The sequence below is a fragment of the Saccostrea echinata genome, unplaced genomic scaffold (assembly GCF_033153115.1).
Source record: "Saccostrea echinata isolate AGI-Se365-2 ecotype Australia unplaced genomic scaffold, CSIRO_AGI_Sech_v1 ptg000001l, whole genome shotgun sequence".
NCBI lineage: Eukaryota > Metazoa > Mollusca > Bivalvia > Ostreida > Ostreidae > Saccostrea > Saccostrea echinata.
This window is the reverse complement of record NW_026889750.1, coordinates 27,797,395-27,811,790: the sequence shown is the minus strand read 5'-3', so window position 1 is coordinate 27,811,790 and position 14,396 is coordinate 27,797,395. Positions and strand designations below refer to the sequence as shown.

Genomic DNA, 14,396 nt, shown 5'->3' with positions numbered 1-14,396 from the left:
ACTTGTGGTGTTTTTACTATAGAATGTCACACATAAAAAAAATTAAAATGAATCGTCTTAATTTGGTTTATTTCGTGCAAGACTGTGTATATATCATTAAATCTGAATTGCAGATCTCTGGACATTCTCTGCATGTACACAAGGTCTGATTTCAGGTCCCTGATGGATCGCTGAACTTCCTCCGTCTTTTTCTCCACGTCACTCATCCCTTTGCTTATCTCGATGAAACCAATAGTGGACTCTCCAGTGGAATCTCTTTTGTGTTTTGCTTCCTGCATGGCGTTTATGGCTTGTAGTAGTTTTCCGTGAACTCGAATATATTCCATGTTAATGATATTATTACTCCTTCGCAGACGACATAATTGAAACCAGTTCTTAATGGCATCAGCGGATGCCGTCTTCCTTCTTTTATCCAACTGTGCCTTTAGTACGAAATTGTACACATATTTTTCTGCTCGAGATGGTTCCAGTTTCTGAGCTAATACGGTGATCAGAAGTGCTGTGGTGCCGACGCCCATGAGACCAGTGATGTAAATGTTTAAGGAATGCTAACGAGTAACAGGCTTGTATGCTATATATAAGACGTCAGAGAGACATTCACAAATGACCATGTGTTAAGTCAAATAACAATAGCCTTAGTAGTGTTACCTTTTTCAAAATCGCCCGATGCACTGGTAGAAAAAAATGTATATGACAAACCTTTGTTTACCTTAATATATGGCTTTTGTTATTAATGCGCACAGAGGATCTTACCACCCACAATTGACCATTCATTGCATGAACAGCAACATTAACTTGACACCTATATGTTTACATTTCACACTGAACACGTGGTTCAACTCAATATTCAATGAAGCGCATTGAAGTGGTAAAATATTTTGTTTGAGTGGAAAGTTTGGGTGTTTCTTATCGCATATCTATTGCTACACTGTATAAAAATACATGATTACGATACACTTACGATGTCCGACTCGCTGTGCCAATGCAATTTCTGTAGAACTATTAAAACATGAATTAATTGATATTAAAAATTTCATTTGTAATTATCGTGAAGTGTGAAAAAATGGCTTGTCTTTTTTAGCTCACCTGAGCCTTTGGCTCAGGTGAGCTTTTCTGATCAAAATTTGTCCGTTGTCTGTCGTCGTTGTTGTCGTTGTAAACTTTTCACATTTTCATCTTCTTCTCAAGAACCACTGCGCCAATTTCAACCAAACTTGCCACAAAGTATCCTTGGGTAAAGGGGATTCAAGTTTGTTCAAATGAAGGGCCACGCCTTCTTCCAAGGGGAGATAATTAAGAATTCGTGAAAAATTAATGGCATCATTAAAAAATCTTCTTCTCAAGAACCACTGTGCTTGAAAATATGAAACTTATGTGGAAGCATCCTCAGGTAGTGTAGATTCAAGTTTGTTCAAATCATGACCCCTGGGGGTCGGGTGGGGCCACAATGGGCGATCAAATTTTACTTAGGAATATATAGGAAAAATCCTTAAAAATCTTCTTCTCAAGAACAGCAAAGCCATGATTGGTCATATTTAAATGGTAGCATCCTCAGATAGTGTAGATTCAAGTTTTTTTTCAAATCATGACCCTCGGGGGTCGGGTGGGGCCACAATGGGCGATCAAAGTTTTACAGGGGAATATATAGGAAAAATCTTTAAAAATCTTCTTCTCAAGAACAGCAAAGCCATGATTGGTCATATTTAAATGGTAGCATCCTCAGATAGTGTAGATTCAAGTTTTTTTTCAAATCATGACCCCCGGGGGTCGGGTGGGGCATCAATGGGCGATCAAAGTTTTACAGGGGAATATATAGGAAAAATCTTTAAAAATCTTCTTCTCAAGAACAGCAAAGCCATGATTGGTCATATTTAAATGGAACATCCTCAGATAATGTAGATTCAAATTTGTTCAATTCATGACACCCCCCCCCCCCGAACCACTTTTTTATTTAAACTTTTCAACCTTTCAAGACTGAACTGATTTCTGCTTTTTCCTAGGCATAGTGCTCAGGTGAGCGATGTGGCCCCTGGGCCTCTTGTTCATTCATGTGTCCATCGAGATCTAGAAGATAATTGATTGCGCTAGCCAAACAATGGGACCTAATTAGACCTAAAGGTTAAGCATTAAAAACTGAAAATTGGTACACAATAATCACATTATTCATTTATGGTAGTAATTCACAGACAAACAAGGCATTTTCAGAATTTACTGTTTAATTTTACAGTTAAACATATTTTTGATCTTGTACATGTAACTAAAAATATGTGCATTTCTTATGATTTTGTAATAAATCTGAAGATTTTTTCTCTTCCAGAGTTAAAATGTTCTATGTATCATATTGTACATAATGAGTGGATCTGGTTTCAGAATTCCATTGTTTTCATTATTTCTGGATTTTTAACCATTAATTGTATAAGAGCAGATACCACATGGACATTCAGACTATTACCTAAAGTCCTATACAGCTGAATTCGAGATAAATCCGTAGGAAAATCTACAATGGAAAGAAAAATCAATCTTTTATTAAAATTAACACATAAATAAACGTTGTAACACAGCTACTATACAATTATGTACTCTTTCGATGGTGAATATGGTTTGTTATTCACCAGAAAAACATCAATATTGACCGAGGCGAAGCCAAGATCAATATTGATATTTTTCTGGTGAATAACAAACCATATTCACCATCGAAAGAGTCCATAATTCTTTTATTATATAGTCAGAATTTGATTGAATAAGACATTGAAGGCTACCTGAAAATTCCATTTTCATACATGAACTTCTGTCTTAGAAAAATAATCAAATGTCCAGATTACAACCTTTATCTTCCGTATTTTCCTTTCTTGTGTGTAATACATCGAAATGTTAAGAAAATAATCCTGCCATAGACTTGCAAAACAATTTATCCTGTTCAAATATTCAGCTAGCTCCGACCGTTGCAACCATTGTGCTCAACGTTGTTTGAGGTATTGATTGTGATGTCACAATCCCACTGCATGCACATTGACCCTCCGGTGAATACGGCTTCAAATCCGGTGAATATGTAGTGTTATGAACTGTTTTCATTTGTATAGATTATATAGGGGCTATTTATAGACTATATAATAAAGGTATTTATGCTGCTACCTACCTACCCACCTTGAAAAATATGGATAGGAGTATACCAAACAAAAATAATCTTATGGTGGCTTTGTCCTTACCCCATGAGTTATAATTTGAACAAATTTGGATCTACATAATGTAAATAAGCTTTCACATGTTTCATCTTTTCTGGCCCAATTGTTCTTGAAATTCACCATCAGATTTCTTTATGGTGCCATTTTTTCCACTAATTTATTATAATCTCTCGATGATGCTCTGCAGCAAGTTTTGTGGAAATTGACCATGTGGTTCTTGAGAAGACAAAAAAGGGAAAAGTTTACAGATGGATGGATGAAGAGACAGCTATATGGATGAACAGACAGATGCTGGACAAAATGTGATCAGAAAAGCTCCCTTGACCTAAAAGTCTAGTTATTTAGTTGATGGATAAGTAATATGCTACAAAAGAGTCAATGGTCCTGGTAATTAATTTGGCAATAAATGGTTAATTTCCACCACTAAATTACCGTAAGTGGATGGAAAGCACAGGAAGTTGGCTATCTCTCTGGGAGTGAAGTAACGCAGTCGTAACCTTGACAACACCTCATAATCCTCATCTGTCCAATCAGCTCTGTTCTTCAGTTCTTGAGTTCTATCTTTTAATTCACTGGCTTCTTTCATATTCTAGAATACAACAAAAATTTTCATACTACAGTGTTTTATTTTATTCATTGAAGGTTTAACTTGTAAGAATAATATATATCTGACTGGTTTCCATGAAACTGTAATTAATGCTTATTTAATTTGGTTGAAATTCTTATTCACAGTGTTTATCTTTAATTGTTATGGAATTTGGAAAGGGCCAGTAGTTCACTATCACACTATTGCACCATCGAGGTTTGGGTTGATAGTGCGATGAGCAATGGTGCGATAGCATGACAACAATAATGCGATGGAGTGACAATGTGATGATGATGATGCGATGGCACAATGAAGTGATAGCACAATTGTGCGATAGCAATAACAAGATGGTTCGATGAGGATGGTACTATGACTATGAAGTGTGTTCACTACTGCTACATCATGCTACCACTGTCATCGCATGGTTGTGCCATTGTATCAATGTCATTGTGATATCTCACCATCGCGTCATTGACCCTTTAGTCGATGCTCCATGGTGTGATAGTGAACTACTTGGTCACATCCAGATTCCTTAGTCAGAGCATGCACAAAAATATATTTTTTTCTGTTTATATCATCTCATTACATTGTATCAGTATTATTGATAAGGAAGTCTTTTTATCTATCATAAATAAATTTACCAATACAATTCAATACATATCATCTGATATCGAAATTCAATAAGTATCTTACCGACACAAAGAAAAGAATTAAATTTGTCATTTTCTAGGTATCCACTTGTAAAATCAAACAGAGGCATGGTTTGAATAATTATCAGCAATATAATTACTTACATAAATATTCTGAGACATTTGGAAAATGGACCCCGCCCCTTCCATAAAATGACCATATCTAGAATTAATGATAACAAAAACATAATGACTGAAAAAAGAAAGAAATATAATCCAAGACATCCAATATTTTTTAGAAAACATCTAACCTTTTAGTGAAGCATGTTGTCTTTTTCAAACATGGGAAAACAATGTCCATGACAAGAAACCTCTTCAGCTCTTTCTTGGTCAACAAAAAGGAATCAAAAAAGTCTGGGGGTTTGTCCTCTAGGAAATTCAACACAGGGCAGCAGTTGGGATAATGATCGGAGTCGTCTTCTGTTATCTGTCTCGTGTTGTGCCCCGTTGTCTGTAGACACTGCTCCCTGCAGATTGGACATTTTGCAGCACTATTTCCCTGAGAAGTACCATGCAGCAAGTTTTTTGTATGTTTTTCCTCTGCTTTGTTAGATTGTTCTAGGTCAGTATTTTTGGTTGTACACTCATATTTACTTTCATTTTTATCAGAAACATTGTTTTGTGATGTATCACAGGCGATATACATTGTGGATAACTGACCTTCCTCACTTTTTGCTGGAACATATTTCAAGTGATTTTCCTCTGGCAGAAAAGTCAAAATCTTTAAAAGCAAGTTTTCAATTAATCATTTGATATTATTTTAAACATGCTGTAACGCTAGCGGTTCTGCTAGAAATTGTTTTCATAGAATTAATAATTCGCTCAACTCCTTTTATAAATGTACCATTCGCAAAGAAGACATAAGATTATAAACATTAAACAATTAAATTTATTAAGTGCATTATCAACAAACAATTTATTTAAACGACGACATTCACACCACATTCATACCAAACTATAATAATAAATGTTTAAAATAAATAATTAAAATCATACCATAAAACAGACTGAAAAACCACCTCAAAAATCTAACGTATCTATTTCTATGCGTATGAAAATATGTGACAACAAGTCGTAGTTATTTATAACTTTGACTTGTAAAACTTAACACCAAGCTTTACTGTATTTAACAGGTTAGCTTGTTAAACTCCTAAAATACTTTATTAAATAAGGACACAAGCCGTGGTTATTTATAACTTTGACTTGTTAAACCTAACAACAAGCATTACTGTATTTAACAGGTTAGCTTGTAAACACTAAGGGCAAAGAAAGATAACTCTAATAATCATAAGTAAGTTTATCGAGAAGCAACGTTTAAAAATTCCCAAGTAGATCTACTCTAATAAAATAATTTCTATTAAAAATAATTGAAGAAAAATTTACGTATCTAGAATAATTAAATTACTTTATGAAAATAAAATAAATTATTGACTTTCGTTGAACTAATCAACTTTAGTCATCATAAAAGAGAAAGATAGCAAACGTATAACTTTAGTTACATAGTTTGATTTAAAATGAAAATGAAATAAAATAGAGTAAAAATGAAAAATAAAATAATCCTAGATCAATTAATTACTAAAGAAGACTACTCAGTCACAGACTGTTGAGTCCTTAAAAACAACCGATAGCGGACAATAGTATTTTACTATTTTGTGTCCTACACAGTAAAACCCTATCCTAAATAAATAAATTAAAAAAAATAAATTCCAAAATAAAAATAAATAAATAAAATAAAATAAAAGATAGACAAAATAAAAATTAAAATAAAATCCTAAAAAAAAATCTGAGATTTCTTAAAACGGACCTACCAAATCAAAATAAGCAGAAGAGTGACAAAAAATTCTCAGCGTCTAACTTTTATATGACTTTATGACAGAAAATAACAGAAAATGCTGGAAAATGACAGATATTAACAGAATTATTAATTATGAAATTTCATTGGATTATCAATTAATGATCAATTATATCGAACAATCTGATTGGTCAATTGTAAAACATCACGATCTTTCACGTGAACAAGTGTCACCAAATGTTCTATACAATTATGAAATAATTAATTCTTACATTTTTATCAATTAAACAAAAATATATTTCACAATAAATAATTAAAACAAATCAAATTAAACTTAAAACAATATTCAGTTTATCCCAAAATACAGTCATTCATAAGATACCGCCATTCAAACTCGATATATTTATCGGTTATATTACAAATGCAAGGATAAATTTATCAATTACTTTAACAAGTTTCTAAACCGGAAGTACATCATAATGAAGAGCTAAACTGTCAAACAATGTGACAACAGAAGTTTAGACTACGTATTTCACAGGTATTATATCAACTAAATAACACTAACCAAACAACAATTACGTACTATTTGACACAGTTATAATCTTAGGATGTATGCTTAAGTGCTGATTTACAAATGACATACTTTATTAATCTTTTACCAAACTCTAACTCAGTTCGAATTATCTCAGTCATGTTTATGTTATAAAAATGTATCAATCTACCCTTGTTTCACAAGTATATACATTTACAATTAAGTGACTTAGGTACAACTCTGCGAATAGCACATTCATATAAAACAAAATAAAACTGTGAATAAACAAACTTCATCAACCCGCTCCAAATCACCACAATGCATGATAACATATTACAGTCATTGACCCTGTTTGATAGAAAAATCAACCCGCTCCAAGCTCACACAAATATAGCAAAATATTACAGTCATTGACTCAGAATGATTAAACACTGTTGTGGATAAAATAAAAAGTTACACCATGTAACCTAACATTACTATTATTACATCATTTAAAAAAAGGGGGGGGGGGGGGGGGGAGTCACATGCACTACACATGCTGTAAAGTAATTACAAGAGTAAAGGCTGCAACATAAAAAATCAAAACAAAATACCTCTGCTGAAGTTTCAAAAGAAAACTTTAAAGGTGCTCTTTTAGCTATGAGGTAATACCGTAGTCTCGAATTGGGAATGTCAAACTGGAGTGGTGAAAGCATAAACTCCTGTATTGAATTCATATGTAATAATTAATAACAAATGATGGTTAAAAATCATATAAATGAAAAATAATACAAAGCTGAATGTCAGGAACATTTTCTCAGGAAATTAAATACCTGATATGCAAAGTTGCATTCCCTTAATGTTTCACGTAACTTCAGGCAAGTGTCAGATTCTTCAAAGCCTTTCACATTTTCAACAAGGATGTACTTTGGGCAGTTGTTTAACCTACATTAAAAAAATTTGAATTTGGTACCTAATATAATATAATGGGAGATGAGAAAAATGCGATGGACCAGACTGGCATTCAAACCTGGGCCCCCTGAATCTCTAGTCAGGTGCTCTACCAACTGAGCTATCTGACCACTGGTGATCAAACCTGCCTAACGGCCACATTCCTCCCTCCTTAAAGGTATTTGGCCCCTGAAGACACTAACCCAGGCCCTTCCCTGGCAGGTCTTTCAACTGTCACTTCCAGGGCATGGCACAGCACCAAATATAATGCAAGAGGAGAAAAATGCAAGGGACCAGACCAGGAATTGAACCTGGGCCCCCTGAATCTCCAGTCAGGTGCTCTACCAAGCTATCTGGCCACCGTGGATCAAACCCGCCTGACTGCCACATTAACATTAAGAAAATTGATTTCTAGGACAATTTTCCACATAAAATTAGATTTATCCAGAAAAGAAACTACTGTTATTGCAGTACATTGTTCAAAATTAATATACATGTTCTCATTACAGAGGGAGGTTGTTTATGGTATATTTCTGTGATGTACATTATAAGTTATATTATGAAATATGAACACAGGTAAAACTAAACTTTGTAATTAACATAGCCAGTGATACCTTGGAAGTAAGGACAACAGATGAAGGAATGAGCTGGTTCTAATGTCTTCAGCATCCAGTTTCTTTAGTGAATGGTTGACATGGAGGACTCATCAAAATCATGTCTATCTTCATCTCATCAAGCTTTCTGGCAGTTAGTGACTGAAGTAAGTGTAATAAAAAAATTATTAAATACATACTACAAACACAGTCAAACCTCGTTATCTTGAACTCGAAGGGACCGAGAAAATCCTTCAATAATCGAGGATTCAAGATATCCTGGGTAAAACACTTAAGGAATAAGTAGTTGGGACTTCAAAATAACTTTCACATATCCATGGTATTCGAGATATCCATGTTCGAGACACCGAAGTTCAACTGTATTTTGTTTTATGTTGCAAAATTTCCAAATCTTTTTAAAAATAATTCCACACAGTAATAGCGAGTGGCGTGAAGCTCAATAGATTAATATGTAAGAACAGACAAAATTCAGGTTGAAATCTACATATCATTCAAAGAAATTTTAATGAGTCCACTTGAAAAAATTCTAAACTCTCAACAATTCTTTGCAGTGCATAGCAACATGGTGGATAAAGCATAGCAACAAATTACTTTATAAAAACAATTACAAAGTAGAACTGTCCAAAAGGGACAAATACCCCCCGCTGTGTTTTTCAGAGGTGCTAAGTCACTAATATTTTATGGATCTAAGAGGTGTTCACAATTTTCTTATTTCAATTTTCTTATTTAGAGTGAAAAAATAATTGCTCATTATATTTTTTTTAATGAATGAAACCAAAGAACAACCTAATAAAACACCAATACCAATACATTGTAATTACATTGTTTTTTAATACAATGCAGATCCAGCAGCACCAGAACCAAGCAGGCCTAACCCTGGCTACCTTGTAAGGACAGGGAATCGGATCCGACAAAATGTCAGACCCAAAGACCCTGCAACTATGGATGATGAGGTACTTTAACATTACATTATTTATAAATACTATATATAGTGATCTAATATGTTATATTTTTTCACTAGTTATTGCATTGAATTATTTAACACTTTCACTTCCAAGTACCTATAATAACACTTAAAATAACATTGCCATATCTTTTTTAAGAAAAAGCAAGAAAAAGTACCTAAAGGACTTCAAATTTTGGTAGTGCCATGTTTTGCAAACTTACTAATTTATTCTGACTTGTGATTTATTATTATGTTTAAAGTTAGACTTGGATTTCCTCTCAACAAAGACTCCAGGTTTCCTGCAGCGCAATATCTGGGTAGATGGCAATCGTCACATCATTTTTTACACTGAGAGACAACTGCAGTTGTTAAGCAAGGCAAAAACATGGTATATGGACGGCACCTTTCGTGTGGTTAACAACCCCTGGAAGCAGTTGTTTTCAATACATGCTTTTGTAAAATCTGGTGACCACATGAAACAAATACCCCTTGTTTTTTGCATCATGTCTGGAAGGAAAAAAGAAGATTATTACCAAGTAAGTAATTTATCTAAAAATACATTTAAAAATTTATATATATATATATATATATATATATAATTTTTATATATTATTGAACATAGGTTATTGTCAGTGTATTGTTAAATATGACTATTTAAAATCATTAGATAAATAATGTACTAATTGTAGTTTCATACTTTTTACTTCAATCAGGTACTGAGGTTCATTGACCATCAACTGCCAGAGCATATTTCCTTGAAAGGTTTTGTGGCAGATTTTGAGGCTGGGTTATGGCAAGCTCTGAAAGAGCACTTCCCCAGACATGCCATTCAAGGATGTGCCTTTCACTGGTCACAGGCTGTCTTCAGGAAAGTCCAGGAACATGGTCTACAGGTACATGCAATACAATGATCAGTGTTGATAAGATTTATCCAAGTTTTTTTTTTCTGTAATTGTGGAGATTTCTCGAACGATGAGAAATTCTACAATTATTGTACTCTTGGTTTTCTGGATAGAAAGATACTAGGTTTTTTTAATTTAAGGTGGACGCTGTACAAAGAAAAAACTTGGAAAGGCCTAAATATTAAATAAAAACTATGAATAATTCTTTTGAATGGCAATTTGCGTTCATGTATTATATTCATGTTAAGTGAATGATATACTTCTACCTTTCAGAGAGCCTACAATGAGAGGAACGATGTGTACCACTTTACGCGACAAGTTTTGGCATTACCATTTCTTCCACCAGAGCACACTGAGGACACCTTTCACCAGCTGGATGCACGAGCTCCAAGAGCCATGGTGCCTGTCATGGACTATATCTACAGGACTTGGATCACCAGCACAGTGTTTAAAATTGACTACTGGAGTATATTCATGACTGCCATCAGAACAAACAATGATGTAGAGGGTTGGCATAACATCTTAACAGTGCCATTGCAGGAAGAGGACCAGTGCCCTTCTACAGCCTTGTACAAGAACTGTACAGAGGCCAAGGACATTCCACTGCAACTGAGGCTGGTGACTGAGGGAAAGCTGCAACGTTACCAGAGAAAAAGATCTAGACATGTCCAGGGGAAAGTATTCAAACTTTGGACCGAGTATTGTGAAAGAGAAATCAGCGCAAGTCGTCTACTTAAAGAGTGTGCTGCCATCTATGGACCTCCTGTCCAGTGAATGCTTGACAGTTTTAAGTCTGATAATATTGTTAAATCAGGATTAGAACCACATTTTTCAGAACAATTGTGTGACTTGAATAACATATCTTGAACAGTTGAATAGATACTATGCACTTAAATTAAAATCTTTGATTTTTTTCAGTTTCTGTTGTTCTAATTGTTTACAAACATTGGTTGCGTGATAAGTACTATAGTAGTTTTATTGTATTATAATGAACAAATAATATAAAATATACACAATTACCAATAATTGGGGAAGAGACATGAGAAAAACATCCGACAGTCATCTGACATCTGTAGCTACATGTATTCCACCTAAAAATAAGAAATGATTTTTTTAATTCTAAATTATTATAATATTGTTTGTATGTGTGTAAGATAGTTATAAATAAAGAGATTTTCATTGGTTGCTTGCAAATTAATATGCAAATTAAATTTATATATGAATAGAATCACACTATTAATGTTACCAAAGGGGAATAACTCCAATAAATTTAATCAGCAGTTTGAAGGTAACTCTGTATGACATACCTTATAGTCTGCTTCAAAATGTGGTATAACTGTGATCCAATTTTGCTGCTGTGTCTAAAACATAAATAGGCATTTTAATATATAAACATAAAAGCATTAATTTTTGTCAATCATCTCAATGTTTATTTAAAATTAAATTAAAATGTATTTGAAACTTACCTTTGAAAAATAAATTTCCTTCCTTGATGTCTGTTTTAATTTCTCTTTCTCTTAACTCAAATATGCTACTGTCTGTCTTCTCACTATCATTCCAGTGCCTAACCTAAATTCAATAAATATATAGATATTAGCATATATATTTGTACTAACTTGAATGAAATTATAGTCACTGATGCAATAATGGTAATATGTGAAACTCATTTATGTCTTATTCTTCATGTATTATTTTGCTTTTCTATGATTTCAATAAACCATTATATTTTTACATATTTCATATAGATTTACATTTCTTATACATTCACATATACATGTATAGTCACATTGCACAAAGACAAGAACATAAAGACAGAAACATTTTAAATAGTGTTCATAACATATATAAGTGCTCTACTTTGTGTTTGTTTTGTTTTTAAACATGTTAAAGGACAAACACTCTTTATCCAATGGGAAATAAGTATGTTAGACTTTGTCAATATAAATACAGTAAAAGTCACTTATAATCATTTCCATTGGACCTGTCAAAATACTTTGCTATATCTTTTTTTTTTAAATTTATGGGTATCCAAAAATCATAATACATGTATATATATATATATAGCTGGGGAACCAATAAAACATTTCCTATTTCTATGAATTCACAGTATTTGTGTTTGTAGTCAATGAATCTTAGAGTAAGGATAAAAATTAAAATCTGCATGCTTTGACATGCTGTCATAAAAGTATGGGTGTATATAGGCATCATTACAAATCCTTCATATATCAATACATCATGCATCAAATTCCTTGTTTATAAACCCATTTCTAAAAAATTTCATAGCAGTTAAATTTATCTTAAAATCAACAACATAATACATTTTAAGAAAAACATTTAAATCAATGGGTTTGTAAACATATAGTTCATAATGTTAATTTAAAATAAAAGGAAGAAAACCCTGAAACCATAAATATTCAGAGCAAGAGGTACCGGGGTATGTAACTTGAAGTTTTCCTTCAATCATTATATGAAAACATTGCAAATTATTCATTACATCAAACTGAAAAGTTTTCATAGATTGAAATAAAATTTTGAAAAAATACACAAGAAATGAACTGTATATAAATCATTATAATTCTGGTACGTTCAAAGTGTTACATACCTCTCTTATAATTTAAAGGCTATATTTTATGTAAAATTGCAACGTTTATTTCAAATGTTGCAATATTATTTTGTGAATTTTAAATAAAGTGATATTAATTATGTAACTCTTTTTTAATTGACTTTTCTTTAAACACTCCATTGCTGTAGCTTAAAATCTGCCCCTCCCATTCTACATCCTCTCCATTATCAGTCCATGTGTGATATATATCTCTTAAGACAAAGTTTTCAGGATTGGTGGTACATGTATTGCTTTCTTGTTGGTTTTTCCTTTCTTTTAATAGTGTTATTAAATTTTCTTTTAATTTTTTTTTCATCAAACACTTTTCCTTTTTTACTAAAACACAATAAATGTTTCAACTCTTTCTCCACTCTAAAAACCTTTTTATATATATTAATCTGTGTCTTCAAGGCTGTCATTTTCTCTTTCTTTGTTTTTAGTTGACTTAATCTATGACTTATCTCCTCCGACGATTGCCACAATCCATGAATATTAATATCCTCTAATGCCTTCTCAATTGCTTCAGTCTGTCGTTCCTTCTTCTTCTTTGTCTCTTCCTCCTTTTCTCTTATAATTTGTAAATGTTTCTGTAATAAATCTTCTTCTATTTTCTAATAAAAATGTTCTACTATCTTTTCTTGCATTATTAATAATTTTTCTCTGATCATCCTCACTTTTCTTTGCCAACCAATTTATAGTATCATTACTGTTAAACATTAAAACACTCTCAATAGTATTTACAGATGATGTGGCAGCATATTTCACTTTAAAATCTAATTGACCCATTAGTCTTTCAATACTGATATTATTTGTAGAACAGGATGAACATTCTTTAAAAAAATTCTTTGAACATGCATTAAGATATTTTCCTCAATCTAAAAAATCTGCAAACAACTTCTTTGCCTTCGCTATTAAAACAGTAGTACATCTCTTAATAAAAACACAGGTAAGATCATCATTTACTGACACAGAGTATAAAAAATCAGACACAGGATCATAAAAATCTGGACCTTCAAATAGTTTAATTTCCCGCTTCAACAATACAAAAGGGTTTTCATTAATAACATTTAAAACATATAAAAATCTCTGATAGACAGTGCTCATATTTGCAGTACTCGATACTTCCAAAGTCTTTTTCCAGTATGGTTCAGTTAAAAATTTACAAATAATACCAAGAGCTCTTAAAATTGTTAAAAATAATTTGCTCTGCGATGAAGAAACAATAGCATTCATAACAAAATTAAAAGAACTTTTTGAGGATAAAAGATATTGTAATAGAAGTTTATGAATAAATAATGCACCAGCAGCATTATAAAAACACAAATTAAAACGATTTCCTCTTGTGTCCATAAGAGGGAATTTGTCTGTTCCATGACTTCTAACAAATATACGAGTAAAATGTGGATCACCCACTCCATCTTTAAACAAGATGTGTTTGTGAAACACTGATGCCCCCGTATGGGGGCTTATGGCGAAGGTTAAAGTTTCTTCAAATGCAAGTCAAAATCCAGGCCAAAAGATAAAAAATGTTGATACCCAAAGAAAGGTCTTGTCTCGAGGAATACACCTGTGAAATTTGAAAGACCTAGATACAACTGTTCAAAAGTTATGGCGAAGGTTA

The 14,396-nt window shown here is 32.7% G+C and overlaps 2 protein-coding genes and 2 pseudogenes across 2 annotated transcripts in view; 2 read left to right on the top strand and 2 right to left on the bottom strand.

The window, feature by feature from the left end:
- Window positions 1–14,396, top strand: part of LOC133188648 (sulfotransferase 6B1-like) — a 35,797-nt gene that overhangs the window by 11,508 nt on the left and 9,893 nt on the right. The window lies entirely within an intron of this gene.
- On the bottom strand, window positions 27–518 carry LOC133196417 (small conductance calcium-activated potassium channel protein 2-like). Its single transcript, XM_061332314.1, has one exon. The coding sequence runs from the start codon at window positions 516–518 to the stop codon at window positions 27–29; it is 492 nt and encodes a 163-aa protein (XP_061188298.1).
- LOC133196407 (tRNA (cytosine(38)-C(5))-methyltransferase-like) lies at window positions 2,367–8,465 on the bottom strand (annotated as a pseudogene).
- LOC133173361 (uncharacterized) lies at window positions 9,536–11,131 on the top strand (annotated as a pseudogene).

Excerpts from the sequence above, each read along its gene's own strand:
- LOC133196417 (XM_061332314.1), bottom strand. The coding sequence starts at position 518 with ATGGGCGTCGGCACCACAGCACTTCTGATCACCGTATTAGCTCAGAAA.